The 17,055-nt window shown below is 37.4% G+C and overlaps 1 protein-coding gene across 1 annotated transcript; it reads left to right on the top strand.

Moving 5' to 3' along the window:
* The first annotated feature begins 204 nt into the window (after positions 1-204).
* On the top strand, positions 205-14,937 carry ADAMTS1 (ADAM metallopeptidase with thrombospondin type 1 motif 1). The gene is made up of 9 exons (XM_014052338.2): positions 205-1,062; positions 3,715-4,061; positions 4,672-4,804; positions 6,215-6,382; positions 8,970-9,256; positions 9,863-10,046; positions 10,131-10,303; positions 11,891-12,066; positions 12,337-14,937. Exons 1-9 carry the CDS (start codon positions 459-461, stop codon positions 13,073-13,075), a joined length of 2,811 nt encoding a protein of 936 aa, XP_013907813.2. The 5' UTR covers positions 205-458; the 3' UTR covers positions 13,076-14,937.
* The last annotated feature ends 2,118 nt before the right edge of the window (positions 14,938-17,055 follow it).

The raw sequence follows: 17,055 nt of genomic DNA, 5'->3' as shown, positions 1-17,055 counted from the left end.
CCCCTCCTCAGCTTATGTGTTCTCTCTCTTCGGGAAATCTACGGCTGATAGCCAGGGGTACCGTTGCCGCGCTGACTTTACGCACAAATGAGCTCAAGCCGATTCCCGCCTCCACGACAGAGGGGGGTAAGCGGGGGGCGGACCTTTTCCTTATAAGTGCAAGCGCGCGTTGCCTTCGCTCCCATACTCGAGGCGAAGAGCCGAGGCTCGCTTATCTCTATTTCTCCTTTAGGACTTTGCCAGTGAACTCAGGGCGCGGAAGGAGCCCCTACAGCGCTCTTCTCCGCCTAGGCCGTTACAAGCAGCGCATTTAGTTCGGGCTCTAAAGGGTTCGACAGACGTTCTGCCCGGTGCTGCTAAGGCGCCATTTGCTTGCCATTTTCAACGTTTTCAAAACTCCTCGTCGTTAATTCGTTCTTTATTTTCCCCTCCTGTCGCCTCGCGCGCTGTGGTGCAGCATGAAGGGAGCTAAGGCATGCCTGGCGCTGAGCACGCTGTTGCTCTCGCTGGGTGCTCGAGGCGGCCCTTCTTCGCCCCGGGAGGAGGAGCTGGTGGTGCCCGTAAAAGTGGATTCCCAGCGAGCGGCTGGCGAGCAGCTCTACCGCTTGGACGCCTTTGGCGAACGCTTCAGTTTGGAGCTGAAGCCCGACGACAGCTTCTTAGCTCCGGCTCTGACGTTCCAGTATGTTGGCAGCCGCCCCCGAGGCCGGAGGGAAGAAGAGGAGGAAGCCCACCAAACGCTCGGCGCGAACTTAGCCAGCTGCTTCTATTCCGGCACGGTCAATGGGGATCCGGCCTCGGCCGCAGCGCTCAGCCTCTGCGGCGGGATCCGCGGCGCCTTCTACCTGCGCGGCTCAGAATATCTCATTCAGCCGGCCAACGTCTCCCAGGCTGCAGGAGGGGAGCAGTCTCAGCTCCACCTCCTGAGCCGTTCTCGGCAGAGCCCCGTCCCCCGTGGCAGTGGTGCTAAGTGCGAGGTGCCCGACTCCGACGAAACTTCGGCCTCCAAAGGGCGGCGGCACCGAGGGGAAAAGCAGCAGGCGGACTACGCGACCCGCGCAGGTATTACTCTCCCTGCACCGCTCCTCTCTTCGTCGCCCTTGTCCGAGCAAGGAGCGTAGCTCTTGGGAGAAGCAGTGACGATGCTGCGGGGCACGCATGCGCCCCAGACGCAGAGTTTTCGATGTGATCGGAATGGTCCAAAAATCACGTTTCGACGTGCTGCTATTGGTCACTCTAAAAGATGAGGTCATAAATGGAGGCGTTAAAAAGTACTATATTGATCTGAATTTCATGGCTTTTCATGTTGGAAAGTGGTGGGATTAGGGAAGTTGTTGTTGATTCGGGGTATCGACGTTAAATTAGCGACTTCTTGAATCCAGATATTTGGAGGGAAGTCGAATATTTTGATTGCAATAGACAGAATTTCCCAATAGTCTCAGGGTAAAGATTTACGAATGGGAGCAAATCTGGTTAAATACGTGGGATTAACGAGCTTCTCAGCCATCCAGGTCATAGTTGTCCCAAAAGGTGCTTTTTCAAGAGGCAGCTGGACTTTCTTGTTTTCCTTTGAAGACGTTTCGCTTCTCATCCAAGAAGCTTCAGAGCTGAAGAAAAAGCACATTTGAGACACGTGGGATTAACGTTTCTCTATAAACACAGGGGAAGATACTTAAAAATGGAGAAGTCTCGTGTGCCTTAGGCTAAATAATGTTTGACATAACGATTAGTGAAAGACATTTTGTAACAAACATTTCAGACGTTACTGATTGATGACAGCTTGCGCATATCTACTCCAAAGTGGTCCTTCTGAACCTGTATTTTGTGAGATGCACCTAATAAATGAGATTATAATACAATGCAATAAGGAAAATGCAGTCACAAAACAAGAATGCCCTACATGGAAAATGTGTGCCTGAATTTCCATCATATGGCTTACTGAATTCAGCTAGTTATCTGGTGCAGTGCATATATGTTTCATATATATGGTCTGTACATTCATGGTAAACTGAAATATTAGCTGGTTTATGGTTTAGTTTGCAAATCATACTTTGATAGTGTGAATACTGTAGTGTATAGCTGTTTAAAGATAATATGAAATACCCTTGCAATCAAAGGGATATATTTTCTTGCTGAACATAATGTAATGCCTTACTTAGAATTCCACTGAGTTAAATGCAGCAAAAGAAAGAATACATAAGATTCTACTGTTATAACATTGTCAGTCAAAGCGCAATTCAGTTAAAACTGGTTTGCATGTCTCGGTTTACAATGCTCTACTCACTCTTAATTGGGAAATTTGGAGTTTTTCTGCTCTAATTACTTTCAGGTCCATTGGTAAGTATCAATACCTAGAATCTAGGCCCTAGTTGAATATCCTAAGGGGATTATTTCTCTATTATTTTACATTGTAATTTCTACAATGTTCTGTTTTAGACCTACCTAGCATAATAATCACTAGAGGTAGTAATATGGGAGTACTTTGCCATAAAAAATCCTAGAAGGCAATGACAAAGTACTCCCATATTTTTGGCAAGAAAACTAGACAAATGTGTTCATTTAGTCATTTGAAGACAAGTTCAGTTCAAAGAGGACTTTAAAGCTTTCAGTTCTATTCATATAAAGGTATCATAAAGTTTCTTTAATCTGATTCCTTCTATACATATTGGATTCCAATTTCCAGAATTGATAGCCATTGGCCCTTCCGCCTTGTTGGAATTGCAATAAATATTTGTAGGATACTAGCTTGCAGAATACTTGGAATTAAAAATGTGCAATATTTACCAATTTTGGAACAGACGATTCTGAAGAGCTTTATGCTAAACCCCATCTACATTACGCTGTTTTGGGATGCTGTTTGGTGCTGATTCAAGGACAGTCCACTCTCAGATCCTCTTGAACTCAACTGTTTATTATTGTACTGGCTTCCCATGCAGAAAGCCACAAACATAAGATATTAATACGTAGGATTTTTATGTGACAACAAACATGTTTTTTATGGGAAGGCATATCTTTCAAGTACTGTAATTGCTTTTTAACAGAGAAGTCTCTTTCAAGTTGAACTGAATTCTTGATTAATTCATCAACACATTTGTGTAGTTACCTCAACAGCCAAATAGAAGTGGTTTACTACTCCCATTCTTCCAGCATGGTTATTTTTTTAGTTCCCAATCAATTGATGTCCCGGAGTAACTCCCATCCAACTTCAGGCTGGGCATAAACCTTGCCAGGCCCTCATAACTGAAGTACATTTAGTTGTAGCAAGTTGAAACTCCTTTCTATTTGATTACTAAACAGGAACTGGAAACTGGAGAAACAAAGTGGGAGTATTTCCCTTTCCATGCCCTTGGGAAATTTTGGATCAGATCCAGGCAAAGTCTTTCATTTCAGTAATGTTAATATTTAAGGAGGATCACTATTAAAATGTATTGACAGCAGCAATGATTCATGTTGAAAATCCTTAATGGAAATATTTCTTAATACGCAGTCTGAGGATTTAACCCTTTCTAGTAGGATTAACATTCATTAATATTCTTTAAAAACTTTTTAAAAAGTTTTATTTAAAATGAATTAAAAAAATGGGCTGTTTAGATAATCTTTGTGATTCCCATTCTGGCTTGGCAGTGGTTGATGATTATAATTTGCCAGTTGCATAAATACTGTTGGGAAATATTGGTAATATATATTTCTTACATTTTGCTTTTTTTAATATAGAAAATAGACGTATAAGGAAGAAAAGATTTGTGTCAAGCCCCCGTTATGTGGAAACTTTGCTTGTAGCAGACCAATCGATGGCAGAGTTCCATGGCAGTGGACTGAAGCACTACCTTCTCACACTCCTGTCTGTGGCTAGTAGAATGTACAAGCATCCCAGTATCCGAAACCCTATTAATTTGGTAGTAGTGAAAATAATAGTCATCTATGATGAGCAGAAGGGGCCTGATGTATCTTCAAATGCTGCTCTCACTTTAAGGAATTTTTGTAACTGGCAGAAGCAACATAATCCTCCCAGTGACCGGCACGCAGAACACTATGATACTGCAATTCTTTTTACCAGACAGGTAAGGTGAAATATGGGAAAGATTGGATATTTATAGGATCCAGTTAATGTAATTTGAACTTTCTTCAATCAGTAGATTCAAAAATACTTCTTTTACTTTTACATGTTTTAATTTGAAATATTTCAAAGAGTATGTCAAAAGTGTGGTTTCTTGGAATGAGCTGGTACCATAAATTTAATTTGTTACACCTTTAATAGTGTTATTAAATAGTGAACAAAATATTTGTTGAGTGTTTGATTAGGAAACTTTATTGTTACATGACCATGAACATCCAGTTTCTTTCAAGCATTAAGAAGACGTTTCAAGTCTCTCCCTTGACAAATAGCTGTAAAAATTGAGGAGAGACTATTATCATGTAAAATGTGAGATAATGAAATAGTTCACTTAACTAATTCATCGAAATAGTACACTAAACATCTGTTGCAGCAAGGTTGTAATGATACTGCAGTCATTATCATCTGTTCCTAATACTCCTTCCATATTGAATGACATTTTTTATTTTTGAAGACTGTTCTTTCCATTATGAAAGGAATATTGCCAAAATAATTTCATTCTGTCAGACAAGCTCCTGACCCAATTAATAATGAAAGTACATATTTTCTTTTTATAGGATCTCTGTGGTGCCAAAACATGTGACACTCTTGGGATGGCTGATGTGGGAACTGCTTGTGATCCAAACCGCAGTTGCTCTGTCATAGAAGATGATGGCTTGCAAGCTGCTTTTACAACCACTCATGAATTAGGTAATTGAAATTCAGGGGAAATTTGTGGCAAGCTTATTTGTTTTAAAAACATGCCTTATCATATTGGTCTGCAGTTAAGGCTTTAAATCAGTTGTTTCTTGCAGTTACTGTGGTCTAGTTCTCACCATGGTGCCTAGACTCTGCCATGTCAGACAAAAGTATTGGCTTCAGTCATTGTGTACAAAATCTAGATTGAGACAAAAGGTTAGACCATAACCTTTCTCCTAAACAGTGATTCTCAATCTCAGCGACATCAAGCTGTGTCAATTTCAATTCCCAAAGCTGGCTGGGGAATTCTGGAAGTTAAAGTCCACATATCTTAAAAATTTTGAAGTTGAGAAACACTATCTCAGAATGTCCCAGAGGTTGTTCTTTTTTTAATGCGTCATTCAGGTATATTCCACTTGTAGTATAAACCATCAGAAGTCCAGGTTTTACCAACATTGGGAAAAAACTATGAGCTAATTTTTTTCAGTATATGTGAAAAGGACTACTGAATATTGTAAAGTGATATTTTTCAGTGGCAAAAAGTAAATTCATTTAAGTTTCAGAGGGAAAGAAGTGGCTGATACTTTTAAAGTACACCCACACAAATCTTGTGTGTTAAATTGAAAACTGTGTATATGATTTATAAATCATAGTTGATTTATAAAAAAATTGAAGTCTTTAAATTATCATATGGAGTAAAAGAGGAGGTGAACATTGGCTTTAGGTTTTGATATCAGTTCTTACAAGCGAGCATAAAAACTCAGTGCTTAAAATAAAATTAAATATACAATATAATATTAAAGTGTGTCTATAAGATTTCAATACTACTCTGATCCATCAGACTCCAAGCAATATAGAATTAAAAAAATGCATGGTAATGCAGTAAATTATTTAGTAGTTTACAGTGTAATTACATCATATTACACAATGTATTACATAATAATTCCTGCCTAATCGGGGTTGGACTAGAAGACCTCCAAGATCCCTTCCAGCTCTATTATTCTATATAACAATCAACAGTAGGACAATAATAGCTTCAAACAAAATTCATATTGTCATGTCACACTCAAACCAGAATTAGTCTCACAGTCCTCCAAAAAAAACACTCTTGACAAATTTCCAAAACTCCATGAAAGTAAGGGCCACATGGACCAACTATTCCATGGAAAGCTATCATCCAGAAATGAGATCTTCAGCATGATGATTGAGGGACTTCAGCTTAATCTATCCGAGATAGAAGGTATCAAAGGTACAAAGGCCTCGAAACCATATAAATAGATGACAATCAATGGCTTGAATAGAACTCGGAATAAAATATTAACTAATGGTGGTGTCACATAGCAATGATAAGTCCAACTAGTAAGTTCCCATGTATGTTTTAATGTGTGATGAGTTCATCACTATTTTTTCTTCTTTTTAAAGGCCATGTGTTTAATATGCCACATGATGATGCAAAGCAGTGTTCCAGTATTAATGGTATAAATAGGGATTCTCATATGATGGCATCTATGCTTTCCAACTTGGATCGAAGCCATCCGTGGTCTCCATGCAGTGCATACATGATAACTACCTTTTTGGATAATGGTCATGGTAAGTTTTAAACATGCTGCTTATATTTCTAACAATTCCATTCAAAATGCTGGATTTTAATATTAGAATTAATTGCATTAAAATGTTTTAAATATTTTCAAATCAGTTAAAATAACATTAAATTGCAGCCACACAAATAAGATATGTGGCTCCGTGACAAATGCACGCCCGACAATAGCGCGGTGATAAAACCGCGACATTGACAGCGCGCCCACAAAGGCGCGCCGACAAAAGAGCGCCGACAGAAGCACCATTATGGTTAAGGTAAGGGTTAGCGTAAGGGTTAGGGTTACATACAGGGTTAGGTTTAGGATTAGGTTCAGGGTTAGGGGTTAGGTTAGGGTTATCTTTAGGGTTACCTTAAGGGTTAGGTTTAGAGCGTGCTTCTGTTGGCTCGCTGTTGTCGGTGCGCTTCTGTGCTCATTCGTCGGCGCGATTTCGAACTCGCGCTTTTCTCCCCGCGATTTTGTTGGCGTGCTTTTGTCAGTGAACCATGTGGCTCTGTCCCAAGAAATTTATTTTAGTCCAGAAGAAGTGAATCATAACTTCATGGAAAAGAGTAATACAACTGATAGACCAGTGATGACACCCATAATGCAAAGCGCGCCACCATATGTGCATGCGTGCACACATACACACACCACATGCATGGCACTGCTCACCTTGAAGAGCATTCGGAGACTTCAGCTTGTCCAGAATGCAGCTGCGCGAACGATTGTGGGTGCACCCCAGTACACCCATGTCACACCTATCCTCCGCGAGCTGCACTGGCTGCCTCTTGGTCTTCGGATACGCTTCAAGGTGCTAGTCGTCACTTATAAAGCCCTTCATGGTATGGGACCTGGGTACTTGAGAGACCGCCTGCTGCCAATTACCTCCAACAGACCTATTAGATCCCACAGACTAGGCCTCCTCCGAATTCCATCTACCGGCCAATGCCGATTGGCTACCACCCGGAGGAGGGCCTTCTCTGTGGCTGCTCCGGCCCTCTGGAACGAGCTCCCCGTAGAGATTCGGACCCTCACCACCCTTCAGGCTTTCCGCAAAGCCCTTAAAACCTGGCTGTTCTGACAGGCCTGGGGCTGACGAGTTCCCGTCCCCGCTCGAATTGTGTGGTTGTTGATTGTTTTTAAATTGTTGTAGTTGTTTGTCCGTTGTTTTCCTCCTGTTTGTATCCCCCCTCCCCTTGCTTTGGTTTGTGAGCCGCCCTGAGTCCCTCTGGGAATAGGGCGGCATAGAAATGCAATAAATCAAATCAAATCACCTCCAAGCTGAGCTTGGTATTTCCTCTGGGGGGTGGGTAGGAACTGGAAGTTTGAAGGCTTTCCTGGAGCCTGGGGAGGGCAAAAATGGCCTCCCCCGCCCTCCAGAAGCTGGAAACAGATCATTTCCGAACTTCCATTAGGCTTGTTGAGCCCATTTTTCACCCTCCCCAGGCTCTGGAGTCTTTTCTGAAGCCTGGGAGGGCAAAAACGGCCTCCCCCGGTCTTCCGGAAGCCCAAAAATCAGCTGGCTGGTGTGCATGCCGACAGATATGGCTCCGTGTGCCACCTGTGTCACACGTGCCATAGGTTTGCCATCAAGGTGATAGCATAATAATAATTTGCATATAAATGGCTGGATTACTAAATATTAGCAGGCTCTAACTTAGAATCATGATTGGAAGGTACCTTGGAAGTCTTCCAGTCCAACCTAGCCTAACCAGGAGAACTTATTGGATCCTAGACAAATGACTGTTCAACTCTTTTCCATATCTTTCCCAAATGCCATAATGATGTGTTTTCTGGAAGCATTGGTCTAACCGAAAGGAAAGGAAATGCCTGGGTGATAAAGTTTGCCACTTGCTTATGTTCAAACAAGTAGCAATTTAATGTTTGTAATGAACTATCAAAATCTTCCAAATGTACTTCACATGTATTTTTCGGAGTATAAGACGCACCAAGATTTTGAAGAGGCAAATTAAAAAAAAAGTTTTTGCACTCTGTAGACCTCCCAAAAATGGCCTGTTTTTCACAAAAACTGGCCCATTTTTTTTTAAAGGGCATGAATAGCCTTTAGGAGGCTTGTAGAGTGCTCCTGGGGGGATGTGGACCCCAAAAACAAGCAGAAACCACACCCATTTGAAAAAACACGCCCTTTCCCCCACTCCTTCCAAAAGATGGCATATATAGCCTTTAGGAGGCTTATAGAATACTCCTGGCGGCTGAGCAAAAAATGGCTCATTTCTGCCCTCCCCAGCTTCCAAGAGCTCTCTTAAAGCTATGCACGGCCACTTTGGTGAAGGGGACGGGGTTTCTGGAGACAAAAAAATGCTGTATTCAGTGTATAAGATGCACCCAGATTTTCAGCCGCTTTTTTGAGGGAAAAAGGTGTGTCTTATACTCCGAAAAATACAGTAACTTTATATTTGTAAACATTCTTTAAATTTAAACCAGAAAAGTTAACAGACTAAAATTTATCTTCTGAAGTCATGAGTCAGGCATTTGAATAGATATATTCTAATTTCTGTCATTTTTCAAAGAGTGACACCACAATATTTAAAAGAAAAATAGTCAAAGGTCACAATATGGTTTTTCTTTATTTCCAGGTGAGTGTCTGTTGGACAAACCTCACAGGCCATTGCAATTTCCTTCTGATCTTCCTGGCACAATGTATGATGCTAATAGACAGTGCCAATTTACATTTGGGGAGGAATCCAGACATTGTCCTGATTCTGCTAGCATTTGTACAACTTTGTGGTGTACTGGTACTTCTGGTGGAGTGCTTATGTGCCAAACCAAACATTTTCCTTGGGCAGATGGTACCAGTTGTGCAGAGGGAAAATGGTGCATGAATGGCAAGTGCATTAATAAAACAGACAAGAAGCTATATGATGTAAGTCATGTCCTTGTAGTTGAGTAAGATAAAATATTCTGAATTACTCAGGTTTAATTTTTAATTTAAAAATGTATTTTTTTAATTTTCCTTTTAAACTTTTATTTAATAAATATAAAGTGAATAAAATTTTGAAGTACCATTTGATGACTGTTGCAGAAAAATGTTATCAAAACAGTGTTTAAAATTAATTTGCCATTCAGTAATTAACAATAATGTATAAAAATAACAAATAAGTTATAATAAACCGTTATTGTTTCTGTTTTGATGATCTACCCTGGAATGATCTATAAATGAGAAAATATTCTGTACCTCATATTTATCAGAAATACCCAGTATATAAGTATTGAAAAGAACTTTCATTAGATTCAATATGCATTACTTATGAGCAAAAGTGCATAGGGTTTATTTTTAGTTTTTAGCTAATTTTGAATAGCATGAAAGGGTGTTGCTTTACCTTGAAGGCCTAAAACACCACAGCCATAATACATGTTAGGTAAATAATAGGATCATAACTATTTCTAAATTTTATGCCACCCTCCTCTTATAAAATGCTTTTTCAAGTTGTTTTAATATGCACATTTGTTTCACTGTTTTGAATTGTAGATCCCTGTTCATGGAGGCTGGGGCTCATGGGAACCATGGGGAGAGTGTTCAAGAACATGTGGTGGAGGAGTGCAATATTCTGTGCGAGAATGTGATAGCCCAGTTCCAAAGAATGGAGGAAAGTATTGTGAAGGCAAGCGTGTGCAGTACAGATCCTGTAATATTGAAGATTGTCCAGAGAATAGTAAGTTTTACATTATTTTATAAATGCAATTATAAAATAAAACACGAGTCTGCTAAGCCTGATCAATGTCTTCGTAATTTACAGACAAAACTTTCAGGGAAGAACAATGTGAGGCTCACAATGATATTTCCAAATCTTTTGGAACTAGCCTTGCAGTGGAATGGATACCTAAGTTTGCTGGAGTCTCTCCCAAAGATAGATGCAAGCTGGTTTGCCTTGCCAAAGGCACTGGATATTTTTTTGTTCTTCAACCAAAGGTGGGTACAAGTGCATGTCATATACATCAAACACTTTTATATGTATTTGTTAACTTTGACTGCTTGTAGAATTGATGAATGTAATAAGCAAAGTAACATTTTATATCCGGACAAAGTTGGACACTTGCTGCCATCAGCTGTGATCATTCTTAGTATTCTAGCAATGTATAGTATAATTACTAAACATTTTACTTCCAAAAAACACTCAAACACTTTTGATTTGGTTTCTATTATGAAGTTAACTAACAAAACAAGTATAAAAAGCTTAAAAACCTAAAGAGATATTTTTCATCACACAAAATATCAATTGGTATGATAATCACTGAGGTGGTGGTGCAAAATGCTTCTAATTCAAATTGTTTTGAATATTAAAATATCCTATTTTACGTTCCAAATCATTGTTTCATGATCAAGTGTTTCAAGCTTGAAGCACTTCTGAAGTAATTAAGACAGTCCATTTTAGATGCTAAATGAGTTGTCTTTCTGCCAAAATGCAAATTGGGCATTAGCAATATTAACATAATTAGGTTGGTGGTTAAAATACCCTTAAGATATTAATAAAAAACAGATTACTGTTTGTTTTATTCAAGAGTTGTATTTTTAGTTCTTTTTTTTAAAATGCTTCCACACAATTTTAAGCCACCAGGAGTTGCTGTTGCAAGATAGCCAAATCAATCAGTATAAATATTATGTTTTTGGTGATAGAAAAGCTAAAACATCCAGAGCTTGTTTTGGTCATGGGGGATATAAGACAGCTACTGAGAGTTGTATACCCCAACCTAGTATAATTCCCATTTCTTGTCAGTCTGGAAAAGATTGACTCTAACAAGATAATTGTTAATTATTTTTTAATCACCTTTTAGACACTTTACATGCAACTACCTGCATCTAGCTGATCAAAGCAGGAATTTTGCTGCTTCTCACAATACTTGTTCAGTAGTATGGAGAACTATAAATTTGGGCGGAAAATTCTTCTTCCTCCCTTCCCAACAAGTTCACACAGAATTTTTATTTCAGAATTGTTTTCTCAAGTTGTGCAATCAATCTATTCCTACTCCAATTTCAGAAATATTTTCCATAATTAATTTTCTTTAGGAGTTGGGTGTATAATTTGTATATTGATAATACATATCTATCATGCTGGGTTGTCTAACATGTTTCAGAAGTGTGTTTCTTCTTAATTGATGTCTCCTGGACATCTTATTTTGATTTTATTTGCATTTCCAAAACAAGATAATTTCAGAAATAGTGTTAGATTGTCAAAATGTACTACAGTTTTTCACTTTTTATCTTTGTTTATAATTCAGCTAAAACATGGCATTTTTTGGTCTTTTCATAAAAATTAAACTTTATAAATAGTTTATAAGTATAGTTTATAGATAAGCTATAAACTGTGATTCATAAATTATAATGAAATCATAATGGCACTATATCATAGCCCATATTAACATAATATATAAACCCCAAGGACACTTTGATTTTAAAATAAAACTTAAAATGGATTAACTGCCTGGGTTTTGTTCAGTACTTTAAAAATTTAATGATAAACTTTGTATAACTTCTAATCAATTCTTCCTTGCTTTAAAGGTGGTAGATGGAACTTTATGTAGTCCAGATTCCACTTCAATCTGTGTCCAAGGGCAATGTATAAAAGCAGGTTGTGATCGTGTTATAGGATCCAGTAAGAAGTTTGATAAATGTGGCATCTGTGGAGGCAACGGATCTACCTGCAAGAAAGTATCTCGAATGTTTTCTAATGTCAGGTGTGTTTTCATACTTTAGGAGTTGTTACCCTACTCATTAACATGAAAGACATTTTTTTCATTTGAATTGTTTAATGAAATTGGTATAGGAAGCAATGTTTCATATTGTAAATCAACTGCAGGTTTTATGTTAGTATATTATTTTAGTTACAAAGTTATCAAGATGCATTACTGCTTTATAAGATTCAACCTAAGTTATTGCACGTGATAGGAGTCCTTCATAATTAAGAGGTGCTGGTATTCAACAATAACTCCTCTTCTTTCCTGTAGACCTGGTTACCATGATGTTGCTGTGATTCCTGTTGGGGCAACAAACATAGAAGTTAAGCAACGAAATCATAGGGGTACGCGGCAAGATGGAAGCTTCCTTGCAATCAAAGTAGCCGATGATACTTATATTCTCAATGGTGACTATACACTAACAACAATGGAGCAAGATATTACTTATAAAGGAAATGTTTTTAGATATAGTGGTTCATCTGCTTCTCTGGAAAGAATTCGTAGCTTCAGCCCACTGAAGGAACCATTAACGATACAGGTCCTTACTGTGGGCAATTCATTTCGATCTAAAATCAAATATACCTATTTTATGAAGAAATCAACACAGTTGGGTGCTGAGGAGCCTTTCAGTAAGACTGAATCTTTCAATGCAATCAAGGAGACAGTTTTATCTGAATGGATTATTGAAGAATGGGGAGAATGTTCTAAGTCATGTGGTACTGGCTTGCAGAAGAGATCTGTACAATGCAGAGACCTCACTGGACGACCTGCCTCAGACTGTGCAAAAGAACTCAAGCCAAGTGATGTACGACCATGTGCAGACACACCATGCCCACGATGGCAGCTAGGAAACTGGTCATTGTGTTCCAAGACATGTGGGAAGGGTTTCAAACAGAGGTTATTAAAGTGCATTTCTTTTGATGGTACAATTTTGACACATGAAAGCTGTGACCTTTCAAAAAAGCCAAAACATTTAAAGGACTTTTGTAATGTTACACTTTGCAGCTAAACTATAATAGAAATCTACAGATATAAATATATATATATATATAGGTATGTACGTATGTATGTATATTCAGACCAAAGCACTGAAATTGAAGTGAGAGGTAGCAACTATAATTTGTGCATGGAAATTCAGAGTAGAGTCACTCAGATGGGACAGTGCAAATATTATGAGATGGTGTTAAATCTTGGTGGAGTGGGAAGGAATCCCGTCAGTATGAACAGTAGATAAAAATGCCAGTTTAGTTGCTAGCAAACTCAGAAACACACATCTCTTAATCTTAGTTTTTTTACAAGTTAAACAAAGTATGCCATGGCCAAAACAAATTTAAGGAAACGTTTGCATTCTAGCAGGAATAGCATTTTTTTCACTTCTGGAAATTTTATTGTGGTACTGATAAAATACCTTTCCTGATCAAAGTGGGGAAGAAAAAAGGCAGTTTAATTTTTGGTCAGGTCTTGCCTACCTCACATGTAACAAAACCCACATCATTTAAAGAGACTTTTCAATTACATTTTTCATGGAGAGGCAAAACAAGTAGTCCTGGATGCTTAAAATTCCAAACATTAGAATGTATTTAATCTTTTTAAGAGATACCTTGCAGTTCAAAGCCACGAAGGAAGGAAGGGAGGGAAAGAAAAAGAAATATTCAAAATTTAATTCTCTTCCCTTTCCTTTATCATATTTGTTCCAAAATCTAACAGACCTTTGGAACACATGCATAATTTTTATATGAAATCTGGCTTCTTCATGAAGAAATAATCCTGAGAAGCTGCCATTTCACATACACTAACAGTTGCCATGGTGGTCAGCAGTAACATGCTTACATACGACCTTTTGCAAACATAAAATTCCACTATAAATGGAACATCTCTTATTACAGCTTTTCATATCCAAATGAATTCCAGATGTGCTCAGACAATATAGCCAAATACTATGCTGGTTGGGAAATACAAGAGTTAACAGTCACAAGATATCTGGAAGACCCTTACGTTGTCTCACTGCATCCAACAACTTTACACTGCTGAAATCACTTGTAAAGCGGGGAAAATTAAGCTGCAGGATAGCAGGTCCATCCACAGCAATTTTCCAGTATCTGCATATTTAAAGTTATTTGCTAGGCTATAGACTATGAGAGAATATGTCTCTTCATATGTATATAGTAAAATGTATTAGAAATGATACATACTTTATAAGTACTTTAAAAAATTTCCCTTCTGAGAAGGATTATAATTGATAACAAATGCATATACTGTAATGAATGTATTTATTTTTATATTTGTTGTCTAAAACAATTTCTTAAGTTATCACCTTTTTAAAAAAGACATATAACAAGACAGAGTATTTATGCAATATAATATGTTACTAGAGATAATAAACTATGATTTTTTGAAATTGAGAGTTTTTATTTTATATAAATTTATATCACATCTTCATAAAAATAGCTAGTTTTATTTTATCACAAGGCGTATGTTAAGATATACTTCGCAGTTGCTAGCACCAAGCAGCAGAGTAGGGTTAGAGTAAATTAAGATCTAGATGATATCCCACTGGAATGCACATTGTATATCAATTCACCATTAATAGGAATTAATGTTACGATCTACCTTTCATGCTTATCTGGATTTAATATAATTCAAATTGAAGTTAAGTAAACTAGTCCTAATCACATTTATGTTCCATTGAATTTCATGTTATATCATACAAGGCAACCATTTGAAATTAAATTGTGTGGTAAACCATTTTTTTTGGTCATTTTATAATGAAAGCGCATCTGTTTACCTCATATCCTGAAGTCTCAAATTCTTGCTGTGAATTGTGAACATTATTGGAACTCTGAAATAGTTCATTTGACTGATGCTGTAAAAAGTGTTTCCTTGTTGTTGAGAAATAAAATTGGAAAAGATATGATAGATGATTGTACAGAATTACATACACTAGAAATCAAATTTCCCTAAAAATATAAAAGAATTTCTGGCTAAACATTACTAGGGTGCATACAAAACTCAAAAGGTACTTTATTAAATGAAATTCGGAATGACCAGGGAATAAAAGGCTTAAGACTTAAAAATGAAGAATATAAAGTCCAAGCCTATGCCGATGACTTAGTATTTGCCTTAGAGGACCCATTAGAATCTAGTTTGGAACTAATTCAAAAATTAGTAGAATATGGTGAAGTGGCAGGACTAAAGATTAATAAGGACAAAACAGAAATGATAACTAAGAATATGACAAAAAAGCAAGAAGAGGAACTGGAAGCAGCAACCGGATTGCAGTTAACTAAGAAAGTAAAATATTTGGGGATCTGGTTGTCAGCAAAATGTTCCACAATCAAAGAGGATAATTACAATAAATTAGTGATACAAATAAAGAAAGATTTAGAAAATTGGAAGAATATTCAATTATCACTTATGGGACATATAGCAACAATTAAAATGAATATCTTACCAAGAATACTTTTCCTGTTGCAAACCGCTCCTATTAGTCCAGGTAAAAAATTCCTTCAAGATTTAAAGAAATTAACTACCAGATTTATTTGGCAGGGACGCAAATCAAGGATCAAATTAAAGTCAATGCAAGACAGCAAGGAGAGGGGAGGCTTAACACTACCAAATTGGGATCTATATGCAATGCAACTGCAATAACAATGACTGATGAAGGATTGGATTGAGTTAAAGAATAAAAGAATTCTGATCTTAGAAGGCCATGACCTCCAGGCAGGCTGGCATAATTTCTTATGGGAAGACAAACATAAAACGCACAAATACTTTCAAAATCATTTAATTAGAAGAACTTTACTGCAACAATGGCTCAAAATCAAAAAAATCCACTATGTGAAAACCCCAAATTGGCTATCACCAACAGAAAGAACGACAAACCCAAATTTTACAGATTGGAATAAAATCCTAAAATACAGAGATCTAATTGACAGGGAAATTTAAAAACAAATGAAGAATTGGCAGATCAGAATATGAAAGTTGATTGGCTAACTTACCTCCAAATTAAAACTAAATACAATAAAGACACTAAAATATATGGTATTGAAACAGAACCACACGAATTGGATAAAATTATTCAAAGTCCGGACAGAAAGATGATAGGAAAAATATACAAATTCCTCTTGAAGTATCAAATGGAAGAGGAAATTGTAAAACCAATGATAAAATGGGCACAGAACTTTGGCTATAACATTGAACTAGACAAATGGGAAAAATTTGGGGGAATAAATTTAAGAATGACACTATCAATCCCATACAAGGGAAACCAGTACAAAATGCTTTATAGATGGCATCTGGCACCATCAAGGTTGGCCAAAATTTCAACAAATACCTCTCCAAATTGCTGGAAATGTGATTCGGTACATGGCACATATTATCATTTATGGTGGACTTGTGAAGAGGCAAAAAAATTCTGGAAAAGGATCAAAAATTGGTTGGAAGAAATAACAAAGGTTAAGTTAGATTGGAAACCTGAACTCTTTCTATTAGGAATTATACCGACAAAATACAAAAAAGAAATACAATATCTAATATTACATATACTTACAGCAGCAAGGATCGCTTTCGCCCAGAAGTGGAAAAATAAACTAACCCCAAATGAAGATGAAATAATAAGAAAAATTATGGACTGTGCCGAAATGGATAAATTAACGAAAGAAATACAGGGAAAAGAAGAATCAGAATTTTATCGGATATGGGATAATTGGTATAGTTGGGTGGAACAAAGGAATAAAATGAAAAAATAGAATAACACTCAAAAATAATAATTATGAGTAAAACAAGGGGGCCAAGATTTGTGAATTCAAATCAGGATGATAGCTGGAAAATAGACTGTAGAATCCTAAAGAAAAAAAGGAAAGGATATGAAACAAAGTTGGGTGTATGGAAATACCATCCCCAAGAAAACATGAACTGGGATCTGAAAGAGACACCTATAACAATAGAAAAATAAAGGAAGGGAAGAAGAAAGGAAAGGAGGGGAGGAAG

This window comes from Thamnophis sirtalis, unplaced genomic scaffold (assembly GCF_051295495.1).
Source record: "Thamnophis sirtalis isolate CommonGarterSnake01/CBP01778 unplaced genomic scaffold, rThaSir2_p1.2 scaffold_8, whole genome shotgun sequence".
Lineage (NCBI taxonomy): Eukaryota > Metazoa > Chordata > Lepidosauria > Squamata > Natricidae > Thamnophis > Thamnophis sirtalis.
Note: the sequence above shows the minus strand (reverse complement) of the source record. Positions and strands in the feature narration are given on the sequence as shown.